The sequence below is a fragment of the Bos taurus genome, chromosome 1 (genome assembly GCF_002263795.3).
Source record: "Bos taurus isolate L1 Dominette 01449 registration number 42190680 breed Hereford chromosome 1, ARS-UCD2.0, whole genome shotgun sequence".
Classification (NCBI taxonomy): Eukaryota; Metazoa; Chordata; class Mammalia; order Artiodactyla; family Bovidae; genus Bos; species Bos taurus.
This window is the reverse complement of record NC_037328.1, coordinates 116707430-116725287: the sequence shown is the minus strand read 5'-3', so window position 1 is coordinate 116725287 and position 17858 is coordinate 116707430. Positions and strand designations below refer to the sequence as shown.

At 39.0% G+C, this 17858-nt stretch overlaps 2 protein-coding genes across 11 annotated transcripts in view; one reads left to right on the top strand and one right to left on the bottom strand.

The window, feature by feature from the left end:
- MED12L (mediator complex subunit 12L) overlaps positions 1 to 17858 on the top strand; it is a 362689-nt gene that overhangs the window by 292268 nt on the left and 52563 nt on the right. For 8 of the 10 annotated variants that reach the window (XM_024990948.2, XM_005201810.5, XM_059885773.1 and 5 more), the window contains 7 exons: positions 4897 to 5028; positions 9630 to 9857; positions 10444 to 10585; positions 12200 to 12320; positions 12704 to 12805; positions 13513 to 13626; positions 17335 to 17534. In XM_024990948.2, coding sequence (XP_024846716.1) covers positions 4897 to 5028; positions 9630 to 9857; positions 10444 to 10585; positions 12200 to 12320; positions 12704 to 12805; positions 13513 to 13626; positions 17335 to 17534 — 1039 coding nt within the window. The remainder of the gene's footprint in view (positions 1 to 4896; positions 5029 to 9629; positions 9858 to 10443; positions 10586 to 12199; positions 12321 to 12703; positions 12806 to 13512; positions 13627 to 17334; positions 17535 to 17858) is intronic. The other 2 variants (XM_024990950.2, XM_024990954.2) reach the window with 2 other exon arrangements.
- Positions 1 to 17858, bottom strand: part of P2RY12 (purinergic receptor P2Y12) — a 52255-nt gene that overhangs the window by 21908 nt on the left and 12489 nt on the right. The window lies entirely within an intron of this gene.

The window sequence follows — 17858 nt, the reverse complement described above, 5'->3', positions numbered from 1 at the left end:
ATTTTACAAGTCAAGAGACTGACACTCAGGCCTGTTAATTGGAGTGGCTGGTGAAGTGTTGTACCCAGCATCTCATAGCTAATAAATCCGCCAGATTGCTGAAACAGTTAGCAATCATTCATGCAGCTCATTCATGCTGTTTGATTTACATCATACTTTTTAAACTGCGAATGGAAATGCCCTAATTGGTCATGAAATGAAAATAATAGTTTGTCACAAGTGCTTTTTTTCCCCCTTTATTTTGAAATTATGTCATTATCATTTATTTTGATATTTTAAATTTGTGTTCTATTAAATGTTTATAAAATCATGTTTGACGGGGAAGGCGCCAAGATGGCGGAGGAGTAGGACGGGGAAAACACTTTCTCCCCCACAAATTCATCAAAAGAGCATTTAAACGTCGAGTAAATTCCACAAAACAACTTCTGAATGCCGGCAGAGGACATCAGGCACCCAGAAAAGCAACCCAACTCCTCGAAAGGAGGTAGGAAAAAATATTAAAGACAATAAAAGAGACAAAAGAGGGAGGGACGGAGTTCAGTCCCGGGAAGGGAGTCTTAAAAAGAGAGAAGTTTCCAAACACCAGGAAACCTTCTCACTGCCGAATCCGTGCCGAGCTTTGGAAGCACAGAGGACAACATAACAGGGAGAAAAAATAAATAAACAATTAAAACTCGCAGATTGCGAGCCCTACAGTAACTCCTCCAGCGGAGAAGCAGCACAGACGCCTGCATCCGCCATTAGCAAGCGGGGGCTGGGCAGGGAGGCGCGGCGCGGGCTTCATCGCTGAGAGTAAGAATCTGGCCTGAATACCCTGAGCGCTATCTGAGCGAAATAATTTGGGCTAGCAAACCAGACTGTGGGATATCTACCATGCGAAAAGCCAGCCCTAACCTAAGACACCGCCAGCCCGTGCACGGAACAAAGGACTAAACAGAGGTAGCCGGCTGCAAACCTTCCCCCTCCGGTGACAGGCAGCCAGAGCCGGAAGGGGGCAATCGCAGCCCCAGAGAGACATTATCTATAAAACTGGCTTCTTTGCTAACTAAAACTTATTGGGGGTCTGGACGGTCAACATCTGCCTGAGAAGGTGCGCCGGTTTTACACCCAGATAACCAAGTGGCGGGGAGGCGATAAGTCGCAGCATTGGCGCTCGCCAAACACCTCATCACCTGAGCTGCTTGGACCTGGGAAGAGCACAAAACGCAGCCCCAACTGAGTCTGCGCCTCTGAGGACTACCTGAGTGCCTGAACCTGAGCGGCTTGGACCTGGGAGGTGCATGCAACCCAGGGCCAGCCTCGGATTGTTCCCGGCGGAACAACCTAGAGCCTGAGCAGTGTGGGCAGGGAGGCTACACGTGCCGTGAGCGGGGGCAGACCCAGTGTGGCTGAGGCACTGCGAGCGCACGCCAGTGTCATTTGTTTGCAGCATCCCTCCCTCCCTCCCCATAGCGCGACTGAACAAAGAGAATACAGCTCCACCCACCAGAACACCGACACAAGCTTCCCTAACCAGGAAACCTTGACAAGCCACCTCTACATACCCACACACAGCGAGGAAACGCCACAATAAAGAGAACTCCACAAACTGCCAGAATATAGAAAGGACTCCCAAACTCAGCAATTTAAACAAGATGAAGAGACAGAGGAATACCCAGCAGATAAAGGAACAAGATAAATGCCCACCAAACCAAACAAAAGAGGAAGAGATAGGGAATCTACCTGATAAAGAATTCCAAATAATGATAGTGAAATTGATCCAAAATCTTGAAATTAAAATGGAATCACAGATAAATAGCCTGGAGACAAGGATTGAGAAGATGCAAGAAAGGTTTAACAAGGACCTAGAAGAAATAAAAAAGAGTCAATATATAATGAATAATGCAATAAATGAGATTAAAAACACTCTGGAGGCAACAAATAGTAGAATAACAGAGGCAGAAGATAGGATTAGTGAATTAGAAGATAGAATGGTAGAAATAAATGAATCAGAGAGGATAAAAGAAAAACGAATTAAAAGAAATGAGGACAATCTCAGAGACCTCCAGGACAATATTAAACGCTACAACATTCGAATCATAGGGGTTCCAGAAGAAGACAAAAAGAAAGACCGTGAGAAAATACTTGAGGAGATAATAGTGGAAAACTTCCCTAAAATGGGGAAGGAAATAATCACTCAAGTCCAAGAAACCCAGAGAGTCCCAAACAGGATAAACCCAAGGAGAAACACCCCAAAACACATATTAATCGAATTAACAAAGATCAAACACAAAGAACAAATATTAAAAGCAGCAAAGGAAAAACAACAAATAACACACAAGGGAATTCCCATAAAGGATAACAGCTGATCTTTCAATAGAAACTCTTCAAGCCAGGAGGGAATGGCAAGACATACTTAAAATGATGAAAGAAAATAACCTACAGCCCAGATTATTGTACCCAGCAAGGATCTCATTCAAGTATGAAGAAGAAATCAAAAGCTTTTCAGACAAGCAAAAGCTGAGAGAATTCTGCACCACCAAACCAGCTCTCCAACAAATACTAAAGGATATTCTCTAGACAGGAAACACAAAAATAGTGTATAAACTCGAACCCAAAACAATAAAGTAAATGGCAACGGGATCATACTTATCAGTAATTACCTTAAACGTAAATGGGTTGAATGCCCCAACCAAAAGACAAAGACTGGCTGAATGGATACAAAAACAAGACCCCTACATATGTTGTCTACAGGAGACCCACCTCAAAACAGGGGACACATACAGACTGAAAGTGAAGGGCTGGAAAAAGATTTTCCATGCAAATAGGGACCAAAAGAAAGCAGGAGTCACAATACTCGTATCAGATAAATTAGACTTTAAAACAAAGGCTGTGAAAAGAGACAAAGAAGGTCACTACATAATGATCAAAGGATCAATCCAAGAAGAAGATATAACAATTATAAATATATATCCACCCAACATGGGAGCACCGCAGTATGTAAGACAAATCCTAACAAGTATGAAAGGAGAAATTAACAATAACACAATAATAGTGGGAGACTTTAATACCCCACTCACACTTATGGATAGATCAACTAAACAGAAAATTAACAAGGAAAAAAAAAAAAAAAAACAAGTATCTATAAAGCTCACTAAAGAAAAGCACAGTAAAATGAGGTATGGCAAAAAAAAAAAAAAAAATCATGTTTGATATTCACTTTGTGTTTTTTTTTTTTTTTTTATCATATATAGTAAATATAAGTACTTTTCCCCAAACTGTTATTCTGGGTTGGGTTTTTTTTTTTTTTTTTTTGTACTTATATAAACATACTGGATCTCAATGTAAAATGTTACTTCTAGGAAGTGGAGGGAACACTGACTTTGATAGAGTAAATGCCTGGCAATCTTTCAATACATGTTTGTTTTCTTTAATCACAAAATAATTCTTTGCTTTTTCAAGGTATACCTAGGGCTATTTTGGTTTATATAGGTAACAACTGATTGAAGCATCTACTTTTCTTCTTGACTTGGGGACACTTTTGATGTAACTGACAGCCATTTTCAATAGTCTGCATCTGCTGCTGTCGATTCACAAGCCTCGGGATGCTACATGCTTATTTCTTTGCATGGTTTGCTAGTCCCACCTCTGATGTTGGGCTGGATTTCTTTCTGGATGTTGACGCTTCTCTGTCTTATTTTGAAAGGCATTTCTCATTTACACCCACAAAGAAAAAGCCCACAGCATGACAGACCCGTTTCAGGGAACACTGCTCTTCCTCTGCTATTGCCAGCTGAACAACAGAGCTATCAGGGTTCTCCTGATCCCAGAGCGGGAATAACAAGTCCAAGACTATGTGAGCCTTCAAGTCACACGTCTTGGGGAGGGTGCTCAGAGGTATCGCCTGTGATTTCAGTGTCCTTCTCAGGCTTGTCATCCCAGGCTTCCTCCCATCTTCTAAACAGCAGAGAAGGCTCTAGACTAGGCCTCTGGAGACCTGAGTTCTCTTTTTGGGTCTGCTATAAACTAGCTCTTTGCCTTGTGGGCAAATTCCATTACCTTTCTGAGCCTCAGAGCCCTTTTTGTGAGATAAAGAAGAATCATATGATTTCTGAAGCATCTTTCAGCTTTAATAATCTTGAGTCATATGTGACACTGTTGTAGCAGTCCTGAACCCTGTAATCAAATGTGGCATGGTGGTGGAATCTGACTCTGATAGGTGGGTGGCCCATTAGTGTGTCTATATGTGTCACGTGAAGTTGTGTATTGTATGAATTGTGGCCAGAGAGGCCATCTGTCTGATCTGGGAAATTGGAGTAGTAAATGCTTCTTCTGAATTGCAAGTGTTGTATCACCAAAAAGAAGGAGTTTGGAATTCTTAATTAAGATTAACTAAAATAAATTTGTTTCTAGTTTGGATAAACAAGGAGAATGTGACCACAAAACATGAATTTGTCAGTTTATGCCTGAACCAGCTTATGGTCTTAAAATTGAACTTATCAGACTTACTGATATGAAGAAATTGCTGCTTTACCAAGTGGACATGGAGTCCTTTGCACATTTCCTGAATTTATCAATCTTTTTACTCAAGAGAGATTATCTACTAAAACTTTTATATCCCGGTACAGAAACTTTATTGATGGACTCCTCCCTGTACATCTTCTGTATGGAGGAATTTCTTTCATTTCTTATTGTTAGTGGCATTTCTGAAGTTTTAAAAATACTGTTTCAATATCATAATAGAAAATGATATTTTATTCAGTTATTTTCTTGCTATAATGATTAGTGTTAACAGTCTGATATCTTTTTTTCTTACTCAAAGTAATCAGGGATATATTCTCACTCTAAAAGATTCAAGCAATAACATATATATTGACAAAGTGTGTGTCTCATGTCCTCATGTATTTTCCTCCTTAGATTGTGTGGTGTGGTAAAGCACGTTGTGAACCCCTCAGAGTGCTCTTCCCCCGAAAGATGCATCTTAGCCTACCTCTACGACCTCTACGTGTCATGTAGCCACCTCAGAAGTAAATTTGGAGACCTCTTCAGGTGGGTAGAAGAAAGTCAAAAGAATAAGAATAGGTCTATGTCCCCCTCACCATTTTTTTTTTTGTGGGCCAACCAATATTGTCATCCTTTTTAATAATGAGAAGTAATCCTAATTGTATCTGCCAGAATTCCTGTTGAATTACATTTCATTGTACCTGTAACTTCCTATTCCAAATTACTATGCATGTTTAACTCTGATTGCAATTTTGGTAGAATAGAAAACATGGTGTATCTTGCAGTTGCTATTACCTCACTTAGAAACTTGTTTCCCCATCGTTTGCATACTTCCTTTCTCCCTGCGTTTGTTTCTTTGACTCCTTTTCCTTCCTACTTGAAATAGCATTCTGGCTCCCTGTCATCCTTTGCAGTTTAGCACTTGTACCCCCAACAGGTGGACAGGTGCTGGAAACTCCTAATTTGCTTACTTACTTAATGTTGTTTGAGGAAGTTTAGATGATTAATTGTAAGTTGGTGGAGGGAAGGAAATGGTAATAGCTGACAAAATAAATTTGGAATCTAGAATCAGGCAAGGAAAGAATAGTCAGTTAATGATTTTTCTTCACTCTCTTGTACCTTGCATCCAGTTTGTTTGTAAATCTGAGAATCTCTGTCTTCCAGGTACATCTAGAATCTGACCACTCTTCATTGCTTTGCCACTCCCACCATGCTCATCTCTTGGTTGGACCATCACATTTTCCTTCTAACTGCTTTCTTGGCTTGCATCCTTGATTCTCTTAAGAGTATTTTCTGCATGTCTTCAAAAGTCACCCTTTTAAAACAAGAATAACTTGACATATACCAGTGGCTTCCTATCTACTCAAAATAGAATTCAAAATCCTTCAGGATCTACTGGATCCAGCTCTGTCTTCTCTTTCTCTCTGTTCAAATTAACCACATGGACGTCCCTGTCAGTCTCCAGATATTCTAAACACACTCCCATCTTGGAGTTCTTGCACTTGGCTGTTACCACTCTTGTAAAGTTTTCCCACAGTTACTTGCTCACTCCCACAGTTCATTCAGGGCTCTGCCTCCCTGATCAGCCCCTTTGATGTAGGACGGCCCCTGCCCCGACTCTCTGTCATTCTCTGAGCTTAGCATTATTCCCCCTCCCCACTCCATACATTATACGCTTATTTATGATCTGGCTCCTTTCTAGAATATAAGCTTCTTGAGAGCAGAAGCTTTATATTTTCTTCATTGCTCTATCCCAGTACCTTGAAGAGTATCTGGCTCATAGTAGGCACTGCAAAAAAAGTCTGTTTAAAGAATGATCTATACCAAAAACAAAATCTGTGATATTTTTAATGGTACTGATAGGGGAAAAAAATGTGAAAGTATGTCTTTATGAAATGAATTAGGTTAAAAAATAATCCCTTATGAAATATTAATATTTTCCCCCTGAAATAATGTAAAAACAATGCCCCTTGTTCTTCTATTACTTTGCAGAGAGCTTTCAGTTTACAGTTTTCAGAGAGTTTTCTCATACATGACTGGGTTCTTGCAACAGCCCTGTAAGTTTCTCAAGAAAGCCACAGTGTTTGACCACTAATGCTCCTGCAGGGTAATAAAGCATGTTAAGTGAGTTAATTCAAGTATTGCACACTGGCTCTGCAGAAACTTAGGAGACCAACAATGAACTGAGGGGCTGCTTAGCATTAGCAATTAAAGACATGGAAGAAAATGGCAAGTCTCTTGGAAAACCTTCGAGTCAAGTGTTATTTATAGTCTAGGACTAAGAAAATGGTTGAAGAAAAGCTAGATATGCAGAGAGATGTCTATTAATATATTACTAAACCAGTTTTAATGATTGGATCTGAAACATCATCTATAATGCGTATAAGTGTAATATTTGAAGGAAATAGATCACTAGTCACGTCTACTTATGACTGAGCAGGCTTCCCTGGTGGCTCAGATGAGTTAAAGAATCTACCTGCCAGTGCAGGTGACATTGGTTTGATCCCTGCATTGGGAAGATAACCTGGAGAAGGGCATGGCAACCCACTCCAGTTTCTGGCCTGGAGAATCACATAAACAGGAGCCTGGTGGGCTACTGTCTGAGAGGTCAAAAAGAGTCAGACATGGACTGAGCAGCTAACATTCACTATGACTGAGCTGCTGCTGTGTGCCAAAGGCTTTGCTGGGTTGTTTTCATCAAGATCTTTAATCTTCTAACAACCCCAGGAAGTAGAAATAATTTTTCCTATCAGTAAATGATTGCTCTTCATCATAAGTTAATAAACGATGAAGCCTACATCTGAATATAAGTCATTTTGGCCTTGAGCTATGTGTTGCTTTCATTATTTTATCAGGGTTTTATGATGCATACAGTTTCAGAAGGAAATGAGAGCATTTATTTGTTTGTTAACTTCATATACTCCTGAAACAGAGAGTGCTAAGAATTTGACAGTGACCCTGATGGCAGCTAATGTTTCATTAAAACCTAGAGCTCATCCGGAAAGAGTGTAATAAGTGAAATAGGAAGCCTCAAAATGAAGGGTGAGGAGACTCACCATGAACCACAAAGTTCAGGAAAATTGTAAGAGGAGGCAGGAGGGCATCAACTTGAAAGACGTCCATAGAAAAGTGAGGCTGACTCATAAGAAAATGCAGAAAGAAAAGCAGAATTCTTTTGCTTTCTAAAGACAGACTTGGGTTAAGAACCCACCTTCCAATCCTGTGGACATGGGTTTGGTCCCTGGTCAGGAAAGATTCCACATGACGTGAGGCAACTAAGCCCATGCAAGCCACAACTACTGAAGCCCACATGCCTAGAGCTTGTGCTCTGAAGCAAGAAAAGCCACCACAATGAGAAGCCTGAACACCACACCTAGAGAGTAGCCCCTGCTTGCCACATCTAGAGCAACCCTGCATGCAGCAACGAAGACCCAGCACAGCCATAAATAAATACAATTTTAAAGTTAAATGAATAAAAGCACTGGGAACTATTTAATATTTGTCATTTTGAACAGGTCATGAATTCAGGTTGCAAACTTATATCCGTCAGCAACCACTGACAAGCTCTTATATAAGTTGTCTGCAAAGAAAAAGCATGTAGAAAGTTGTATTTGCTGTCATTTAGTGGGTGGCTTTAGTCCTCCCTCTTGGCCCAGTACTTTCCAAGCATATCTGGGACTTAGTTTTACCTGGGAAAGTTTTGTGTGTGTTTTGTTTTTTTTTTTAAGCATACAGATTGCATACACCTAACAGTGAGGTCCAGAAGTCTTTTAATTTTTACAAATTCCCAGAGGTGATTGTGAAGGAGAAAATCTGAAGTCACATTATGGTAAACACTGAACTGAGCAATCTCTGTTTTCTGGAAGCAGTTGTCAGTGGTAACAGTTTAGGGTAAAGAGTCTTTGCTGCTGCTGCTGCTAAGTCGCTCAGTTGTGTCTGACTCTGCGACCCCATAGACAGCAGCCCACCAGGCTCCCCCGTCCCTGGGATTCTCCAGGCAAGAACACTGGTTGCTACTTCCTTCTCCGAAGCGTGAAAGTGAAGTCGCTCCAGTTGTGTCTGACTCTTTGCAACCCCATGGACTGCAGCCTACCAGGCTCCTCCAGCCATGGGATTTTCCAGGCAAGAGTACCAGAATGGGTTGCCAGTGCCTTCTCCAAAAGAGTTTATAGATCTTTTCATTTGTGAGGAAATCATTCCTAGCTACTATTTATATAGGTGCAGAAACAAGGGCATGTCACCTTGATCACAAATAAATTTACTGAAATTTAAAAGGAAAAGATTTTCTGTTGTTTAAAAGAGCTCTTTTATAGAGAAGGTGAAATGTTGTTTACGGACTTGTTATCCACAGCAAGTGGGCAAGGACAGCAAAGTGCACATGGGGCCTGAGCTCCAAAATCAGGTCATCCTTCAGCCGTAGCTGCAGAGCAAGATTTGAGAGGATGCTTTCTAATTCCCTTTTATACACTTAGACAATATTCTATATATTATTCTGTATAATTCTGAATATTGTAAACCAGGTTCTTAAAACACCCTAGATACCGCGGAGAAGCACAGCATGATACATTTTTAGGAACAGTATAATGGTTTCTCTACTCTCATAGAATTTGTATTTGTATGTTATCTGTATCTGCCTACTAGAATTTAAACTCCTTGAAGGCAGGGAGTGAACTCCTTTTTCCCAGTTAGGCATGGCACATGAACCTCCCTGGATATCCCGAATGGAAAGGAACAGTTTTACAGGATGTATGATTAGGGTAGAAACACCAAGTTATTCCTGGTGTGTAATCCAATCCATTTTTATTAGTCTTAAGTGACAACACTCACTGTTCAGAGAAGTTATTGGACGTCTTAGTAGATTATTTTTAAAGTATGTAAAATGTAGAAATGACCTAGAAATTAACATTAGTACCCAAATGTCTTATTTTTGTTTTGTTCCTCTACCCAATTAGTAACTGTTTATTGAACTAGAACATTCTAGGCACTGTGTCCAATGCTGATTATTGGAAAGTTGGAATCAAGAAGCCATAACGTGAGCTTTCTCTAGGAATACTTTACAGCTGCCATTTAATCTGTCCTTAAATGAAGTCACTTTCTAGTTATTATAGTTTTGTTTTGTCTTTTAACTCTTCTTCTTGTAACCTCAGTAGTGCCTGTTCAAAAGTAAAGCAAACCATATATAACAATGTGATTCCTGCAAATTCTAACTTGCGATGGGATCCAGACTTCATGATGGATTTTATTGAGAATCCCTCGGCCCGTAGCGTCAACTACTCAGTGCTGGGCAAGATCCTTAGTGACAATGCAGCCAATCGCTACAGCTTCGTCTGCAACACTCTCATGAATGTATGTATGGGTCATCAGGATGCTGGAAGGTGAGCTGGGCTTTTTGATTAAACACATGATTGCTACTTTGAAATTCACATCTTTAATTTGAGACATTTGCCTTTGTTTTTTAAATCTTATTTTGTTACTGAGTTTACTTCAGCTCTATTCTGGCTGCTTTTCTTAACCTGGCTTATTGATCTGACGGAAGATGCTCTAGATACAGTCTATCAGTTGTCTGATCCGTTTTCAAAAAGATATATGACAAAAATACCAATGAAAAATACACATAATTTTGGAAACGTTGGATTTAGGTCTTCTTTTTACTTTTTTTAAAAGCATGAATTCATAGGTCAGATTTGTTTACAGAACTAAAAATATGTTAATTGGTATCTGTACTGGTTATTGTTTGTTGCTTGACAGCATTAAATATTAGAAAACGTGTGAAGACATCTCCTTTCTCTTCTGTCCCGTATTCTAGTAGGTAGTTTGTCAAGTGGATTTTTATTATATCCTTGAATCTTAAGAAATTAGTCCCCTGTTCGATGATACTGAAATTATGTGTTCGTTGAGTTTATCCTGTATGAGTATTTTGTCTTTTGTTACTTTCTCCTATGTTCTTTTTCTTCTTTGTAGGATTAATGACATAGCCAATTTCTCCTCCGAGCTGACAGCCTGCTGCACTGTTCTCAGTTCAGAATGGCTGGGGGTCCTGAAGGCTCTTTGTTGTTCTTCAAATCATGTGTGGGGCTTTAATGATGTTCTTTGCACTGTCGATGTAAGTTTTCTGTTTCATTTAAAAACTCAGCTGTGCAACTAAATATTCAATTAGTAACTTTTTTTAGTTGACTCAACTCTTAACTGAAATAATATAAATTGTTTTCTTCTCTCTCTGTAGAAGTGATAAACCAGAGTGTGATTGCCAGGGAAAAGTAAATGAAAAAAAAAACAAAATAACTAAAATAGCTTAATTTAGAGTGGAGATGCCAGGAGTCTCCTTCTTTGGTAGCTGAGACGTCATGTCTGGTCTCCTCAGGGTAGTCTGGTCGTAGTTGACTAAGTGCCTTGGGTCCTTCACGGTGCAGGGCATAACGTAACTAAAGCAGTTTGCGTTCTGAAGGCAGCCAGTTTGTTTTCTTAAGGTGAGAAAAACTCTCTTTAGAGTATTGGTTCTGTGTGTGGGATTAGGATGTCCAGGCTCAGATTCGTAGGGGTGTCCAGTCTTTCTTAGTGACTGTGTCCGAGAGTTTTTGAAGAGATGTCCGTTATAAAGTATCACAGGTTTCCTCAGCTATCACATTGCATCAGTGTGTGAATTTCTTAAAAATCCATCTTGATTCTTTATTTCGGCCTGTCACTTCCATCATTTCTTGCAGTAAATCATGTTACATATTAGTGCATCTCATATATAGAAGAACTATATACATTATAAAAACTGCCTCTCAGTTAAGTTTTATTTCCTAGTTCTGGTGTCTCAAGACCACATGGCCAATCCTACTCTATCATGTGGGCACCTCAGATGTAAAACTCATACCTGTGACCTGCTCTTCCAGACAGCAAAGACCCAAATTTCTGTCTTTAACATAGGTCCTTAACCTTTCAGTTGTTTCTCTTTCACTTTACCTCTGCTTGTTCCCTCGTCTGTAAAGTTGGATTTAGCAGTATGAACCTCTAGGTGCTGTGCTCTTTCTCTGTTAATCTCTAACCATAGTTTTTGACTTAACCGGACAACTTAATGTGGAGGCTACCATTACAGCTGTTTTTCTTATTATTTTCTGCCAAAGTCTTGTGAGATCTGTAAAAGGTAGAAGTTTCACTCTGAATGAATGATTTTTTCTCCTGATTCTCCTCTTTCATTTTTCTCCCTCACTCATCTTCACTCTTCTTTAAATTTAGGAGTCGGTGAGAATTTTCACAGTTGTTTTTAAAATTAATTATCTTACAAAATTAAGATTAGTTATTCCTGAAAGAAACACCAAAACACTCACAAGGCTTGTTTTTCAGTTAGGAGAACCTTCTTGTTTTCCATTGCTTCTAATGATCTTACCCTTCAATATCAGATTATACTGTACTTTGCCAAAAAGACTTACTTAATGTTATATCACTTAGAGATATCTTCATTTTGCTGTTTTATTGTTTGGTTTCTCAGTTACATGTACTCCAGGTACAGCTTAGTATTGTCTTAAAGCATTGGGATATGGGTGAACCTCTTTCTTTGTCTTAAAAAATAGAAAAAAGCCTAGAGGGTAATACTCATAAGTGATTTCCCTCTACTGGTTCCTTTTGGGATTTGAGATCTTATTGGTATTGCCTGCGTTCTCTTAGATATTAATCTTAAGATGTTATTCAAAAGGGTGTTAGGTATTAAAACATGTCAATGTTTTTCTTGAAGGTGAGTGACCTTTCATTCCATGATTCATTAGCTACTTTCATTGCTATTCTGATAGCACGACAGTGTTTCTCCCTGGAGGACGTCGTGCAACACGTCGCACTCCCCTCTCTCCTCGCCGCAGGTAAGGCTGCATCCTGGAGCTGCCCTGGTTATTTGCTTGGTGTCTCGATGCTGTGGTCTCTCGCAAGTTGAAGGAGTGACAGGGTAGAATTTGAGTAGACGTGCATTGTGCCGTAATACGTCATCAAGGTAGAGATGGTAGCATTATAATAATTGTTCCAAACAAAGTCACACTGATTTCAATGGAGAAGGTTGGAAACGGCTATTTTAGTACTTGTTTTTAAGAGAGCTCTCACGTTTCTCAGAAAAGAAATAGCCAGTGCTTTACTTTTTACCGTAAGGAGCATTTATTTAAATTATTCCAGAAACTTCAGCTTACGAGAAATGCGGAAGATATGTTCTTCAGTATGTTACAAAACTTGCTTTTAAAATCCTCTCTCCTAGCTTGCGGAGATGCAGATGCAGAGCCTGGGGCAAGAATGACATGCCGTCTCCTGCTTCATCTCTTTCGAGCTCCCCAGGCCTGCCTGTTACCTCAAGCAACTGGTGAGATGACAGTTGAAATCTATCTGATGATGTTTTCATTTGGAGCTTTAGGTTTAACTTGATCAAGTAGGCTGTCCAGTCTGTAATCTTCTTCCTGATTTTGGTGGGCTTTTTTCAAGGCGATGAAAGAAAGGGGTTGTCAGCTATTGAGAAAGGTTGTCAGCACCTTTCTTTTATGTAATATCAGGGTGTATTGAGAAACTCACATCAGGAGTTAATAAACAATAAAAATACCTCTGCTCCTTGGCCAAGTCATGCTGGTGGGCAGTGTGATCCTCCAACATACTCTTGTTGGTTAAGAACCGTACTCTAGCAGCTTAGGGCAATGGCATTTCATTTATTCTTTTACTAAGGTGAAGGGAATAGGTAAAGAATTCTAGGGATTAGAGTTTAGTGCAGTCTGTTCCTAAAGATCATTTCTATGTAAATGTGTGTGTGACATCAGCAGAAATGGATAAAAGTGCTACTGATTTTTTTTTCAATACATATCTCTGAAGAGCAAAGCCATTGGCTTAATAATTAAAAAAAAAAAAGTACTGGATACTGGCAGTGTCTCTGAGTGAATCCATGAAACATCAATTAAAGCTAGCTAATAGCAATTAAGCGCTCACAACTTAACAATGAAAGGCCCTGCTGACTGTAAGTGGTTACAAACAGTGGTTAATGATGATGATGAATCTGTTAAAGCTTTGTTGGTTTTCTTATAGGCAAACCTTTCCCGGGAATAAGATCGTCTTGTGACAGACACCTCTTAGCTGCTGCTCACAACAGCATTGAAGTGGGAGCCGTGTTTGCTGTCTTAAAAGCAATTATGATGCTTGGTAAGATTATCCTGGCACTGAGCTTGGTTAATCACTAGAAACAGAGGCAAAATAATTTCTATTCAGGTTTAACTCTCGTTAAAATTATTAGAAACGCATTTTTGTTTGTTTATTCTCTTGGAAAAATTAGTTGGTTTTTTCCAAGTGTATGTTCAGTTGGACTCCAAGAAGTCTGTCCCTTACTTACAATTCTGGGGGAATTTAAATACTTTTTTTTGTGTGGGATTTTAGCTGCCCATAGGGTTGTTAGGATTTCATTTGTTGGCAGAAGTCACACTTTGTGATGAACTCTGTTGAACTGGTAATCTGTGTAAAGGTTTACATTTCGTGTTACATTACTGGACTAGAATACAAGAAAATCTGGGTTTTACTCTTAGTTTTTCATTGTGATCCTGAAAAAGTTTCTGTCCATCTGCCTTAGTTTTTTTCATGCATCAGGTGATAATTACAATGATATTGATACTGTTGATAAATCAGTATTAGATATCACACTTTTTTTCATTTAATTTATAATGTTCAAGACATCCCTACATCTTTATTGATATGTATTCTCCAGGAATAGTAGTACTATCTTTTCTGTTCATTTACAGTGTAGTACCTTAAAACATTTTTATTCTGTAAATCATTCAGGATTTGAAGGATTGGGAAGGATTCTTGAATTCATACTGCCTAATTTCAACTTAAGGTGCCCTCTTTTGGTCTTGACTAAACAAAAATTACCTCTTATGTTCCAAAGGAACTCCTTTTGGCTAGAACTGAATTTGCTGAGTTTAGATGAATTGTTTTAGGTGAGTCTTAAACATGTTTTAGAATGTATCCTGACCTTTTTATACCTCTCTTTAAGAAGTGTTGGGGCTTCTCTGGTGGCTCAGATGGTAAAGAATCTGCCTGCAATGCAGGAGATCCAGGTTCGATCCCTGGGTTGGGACGATCCCCTGGAGAAGGAAAAAGCAACCCACTCCAGTATTCTTGCCTGGAGAATCCCATGGACAGAGAAGACTGGTGGGCTACAGTTCATGGGGTCGCAAAAAGTCAGACACGACTGAGCAAACAACACTTAAGTATTGTTAGGTGATGATGAGGGTAGATAACAAGAGTTTTCATAAACTAAAGTTCACCTTAACACACACACACACTCCTATTGAAATGCCCAGGGATTTTGTATTTGAAATGGAAAGGTAGAGCCGTATGGAGGCCACAGCCTCTCCTCTGAGCTCTTAGTACTATACTGCCAACATTAAATGCTCATTTCAGTAAGATTTCTCTACTTTTAATATGTTTGAAAGGAAAGCTGGCCAGTCACTTCTATTTAATAAATAAATATAGGGACTAAGCAATCAGGGACTGACGTTTTTTTACTGTGGTATTTCCAATGCCCATCAGGGAAAGATTTTCCATAAGCTAATGTTGAAAGTGTGAATGCATATGTGATAGACATTTTCATAGGAGAAACCAAAATGTGTACCATAGAAACATTATATTATCCCCTTGATTTGTGGGACTGGTTTAATCCCAAGTATAATTTGCAACTTCTTTAAGTATACATATTTTAATATCAGTGCCTAATCACCAGTTTATTTTTATCTCATGGCCTTTCTTTGACCTTTTTAATTGGCCCCAGTTCTTGGTGGATTCTATATCTTCCTAAGTGATAGAGGGTTCTTCAGGTCTGAGAAGTCAGGATGAGGCTTGTTGAATGTCAGCAGACCCTCGGACCAGGCAGGCACTGAACACTGTGTCTGTTTTATTGTCTCTGCCACTGCAGAAGCTTCTAGCACAGCCCTCCTGACCTCAGTCATCCTAACATCTAAATTGAATAAGGATCTCCTAGACTGGGGCTGGCAGAGGTGTTTGTTTCCTTGTTTTTGCAATTTTATTTACCTCACAGTGTTCTTATCAAAGTGTTCTCTCAAGTGCTGTCAACTAGGATCTATTTTGAGTTAGGGAGATAGGACTGTTTTATAGAATTCAATTTCTAATTTCTCTAGTAGTTTAAGTTGTGGAAATAGTTGTTTATAGGGCTTCCCTGGTGGCTCAGTGGTAAAGAACACCCTGCCAACTCAGGAGACATGGATTCTACCCCTGGGCCAGAAAGATTGCCTGGAATAGGAAATGACAACCCACTCTAGTATTCTTGCCTGGCCTGGCGGGCTACAGTCCGTGGGGTTGCGAAGAGTCGGACATGACAGAGCACGCATGCACATGATGTTTATGGGCTTCCCTGGGGGCTCAGTGGTAAAGAATCTGCCTGACAATGCAGGAGACTTGGGTTCCATCCTTGAGTCCTGAAGATCTCCTGGAGAAGTAAATGGCAACCCACTCCAGTATTCTTGCCAGGGAAATCCCACGGCGAGTGGAGCCTGGTGGGCTATAGTCCATGGGGTCGCAGAGTTGGACACAACTTAGTGACTAAATAACAATAGCAACAATAGTTGTTTATATCTTCTAAGGTTGGAAATAGCATGCTAAATGTTGGTACATGTAGAATTCAGTCTTTGTTCCAGCTTTTGAAGAGCTTTGTTGAATTAAATAAATGCCCATGAGTGAAGTGAACTTGGTGCTTTTTTGCGTAAATATTTGAATGAGAAATGTATAATATGTGATAAGATACTGAGTTGAAATGTATTATGTGTTCCTCCCTCCCCTTAAGATTTTTTAAGTAACCATTTAGTAAGCAATTCGATTTTTAAAATTCAGCAGAGTCAAAAGTTTTTCTTGGCTGACTTACGGGTTTTAAAAGGCTTTTTGCACTGACCTGGGGTTGGTTTCCCTTACAGTGAAGTAAGCGAGAGCTTTATCTAAACTCATTTGTTGGTTACTCAATGCTTGTGATCTTTGTGGGTAAATAGATAAGAGTTTGGAGGCTCTGTTTCCATTTGGCAGTCTTTTTTTTTTTTTTTTTTTACCAAATTACATTAATTTTTCACTTTTAAAATATGACAAATTTTTGTCTTTCATGGCCAGAGAATATTTCTTATTTCTGGCTATTCAATAATTCTGCTCAGTTTTCCCCTCAGAACTTTGTTGTGAGGAAAACACTTTCCTGAGCTTCATTTTACTAAGTATATGAGAGGCTGATCAGGTGAGGTTTTCTAATTTGGATGTTTACAAAGAGGAAAGTGAAAGACATGGGTTATTCAATGAATGCCCTATTTTCCAGGGCTTCCTTAGTATGCATTGCCCTTTTCCATTCCCAGGGAAATAAATCTCTCTTGTCAAGAAGTTGATAGTAAGGTGGGCTAAGGCAAAACTTTTCTCTTGACCTATGGATAGAAAATAAGTCATTCATTGTAAGAGAAGAAATGAAAAAGGGACATCTAGAAGGGTGAGTAACCCATTTTTTCCTTGTCTATATAAGTCAAATGAATTTGCATACATTTGTGCTTGAAATATTGGTGAAATCAATGTTCTGTGATTATTAAGTGTGATTCATAATAGCCTTTCCAAGTTTGGTGAAAGTATACTTAATTCTATAAATGAAATAAAAAATGAGCGTTGAACTTGTTTTTTTTCCCGTGTCTGATAGAACTTCTCAGTGTTCTAGCATTTACTGTCTTGATCCCTTCTCTTTGTTGCTGAACAACTTACTTTGCAATAATGATCCCATTCGTGCATTTTAAATCTCTGAATGCTTGCCTTATTTATTTTCCAAATATTTGGCAATATTTTGAATTTCTATGATTTTGCTTTTGTGATTCTGTTATGTAGGAGATGCCAAAATTGGCAATAACAGTGTCAGCTCTTTAAAAAATGATGACTTCACCATGAGGGGTTTACGACGTGATGGGAATGCTGAGGATATCTGGACTGCCTCACAAAATTCAAAATCCTGTGGGAAAAGCATTTCCATAGAAACGGCCAATTTAAGAGAATATGCTAGATATGTACTGAGGACCATCTGTCAACAGGTATTTTTCAGGTTTAATTTGCCTTTAACTTTGAGTGTGTTACTGTTCTTTTGGAGAGAAAGGCCCACTACTGTAGGGAACTTGTACATAGATAGTCCTCTTTTGCCTTCTCACTTTATTTTGAAATAATTTAAAGTTTTCTGAAAAGTTGTAATAATTTATAAAGAAGTCTAGTGTACCCTATACACAGATTCCCTAATTTTTTATATTTTACCATGTTTGCTTTATAATTCTATTTGTGTTTGTGTGAGTATGGTCCTCATATACTTTTTACTTCTTATATTTTTACTTAAGCATTTGAGAGGAGATAGACTACATTGTTCT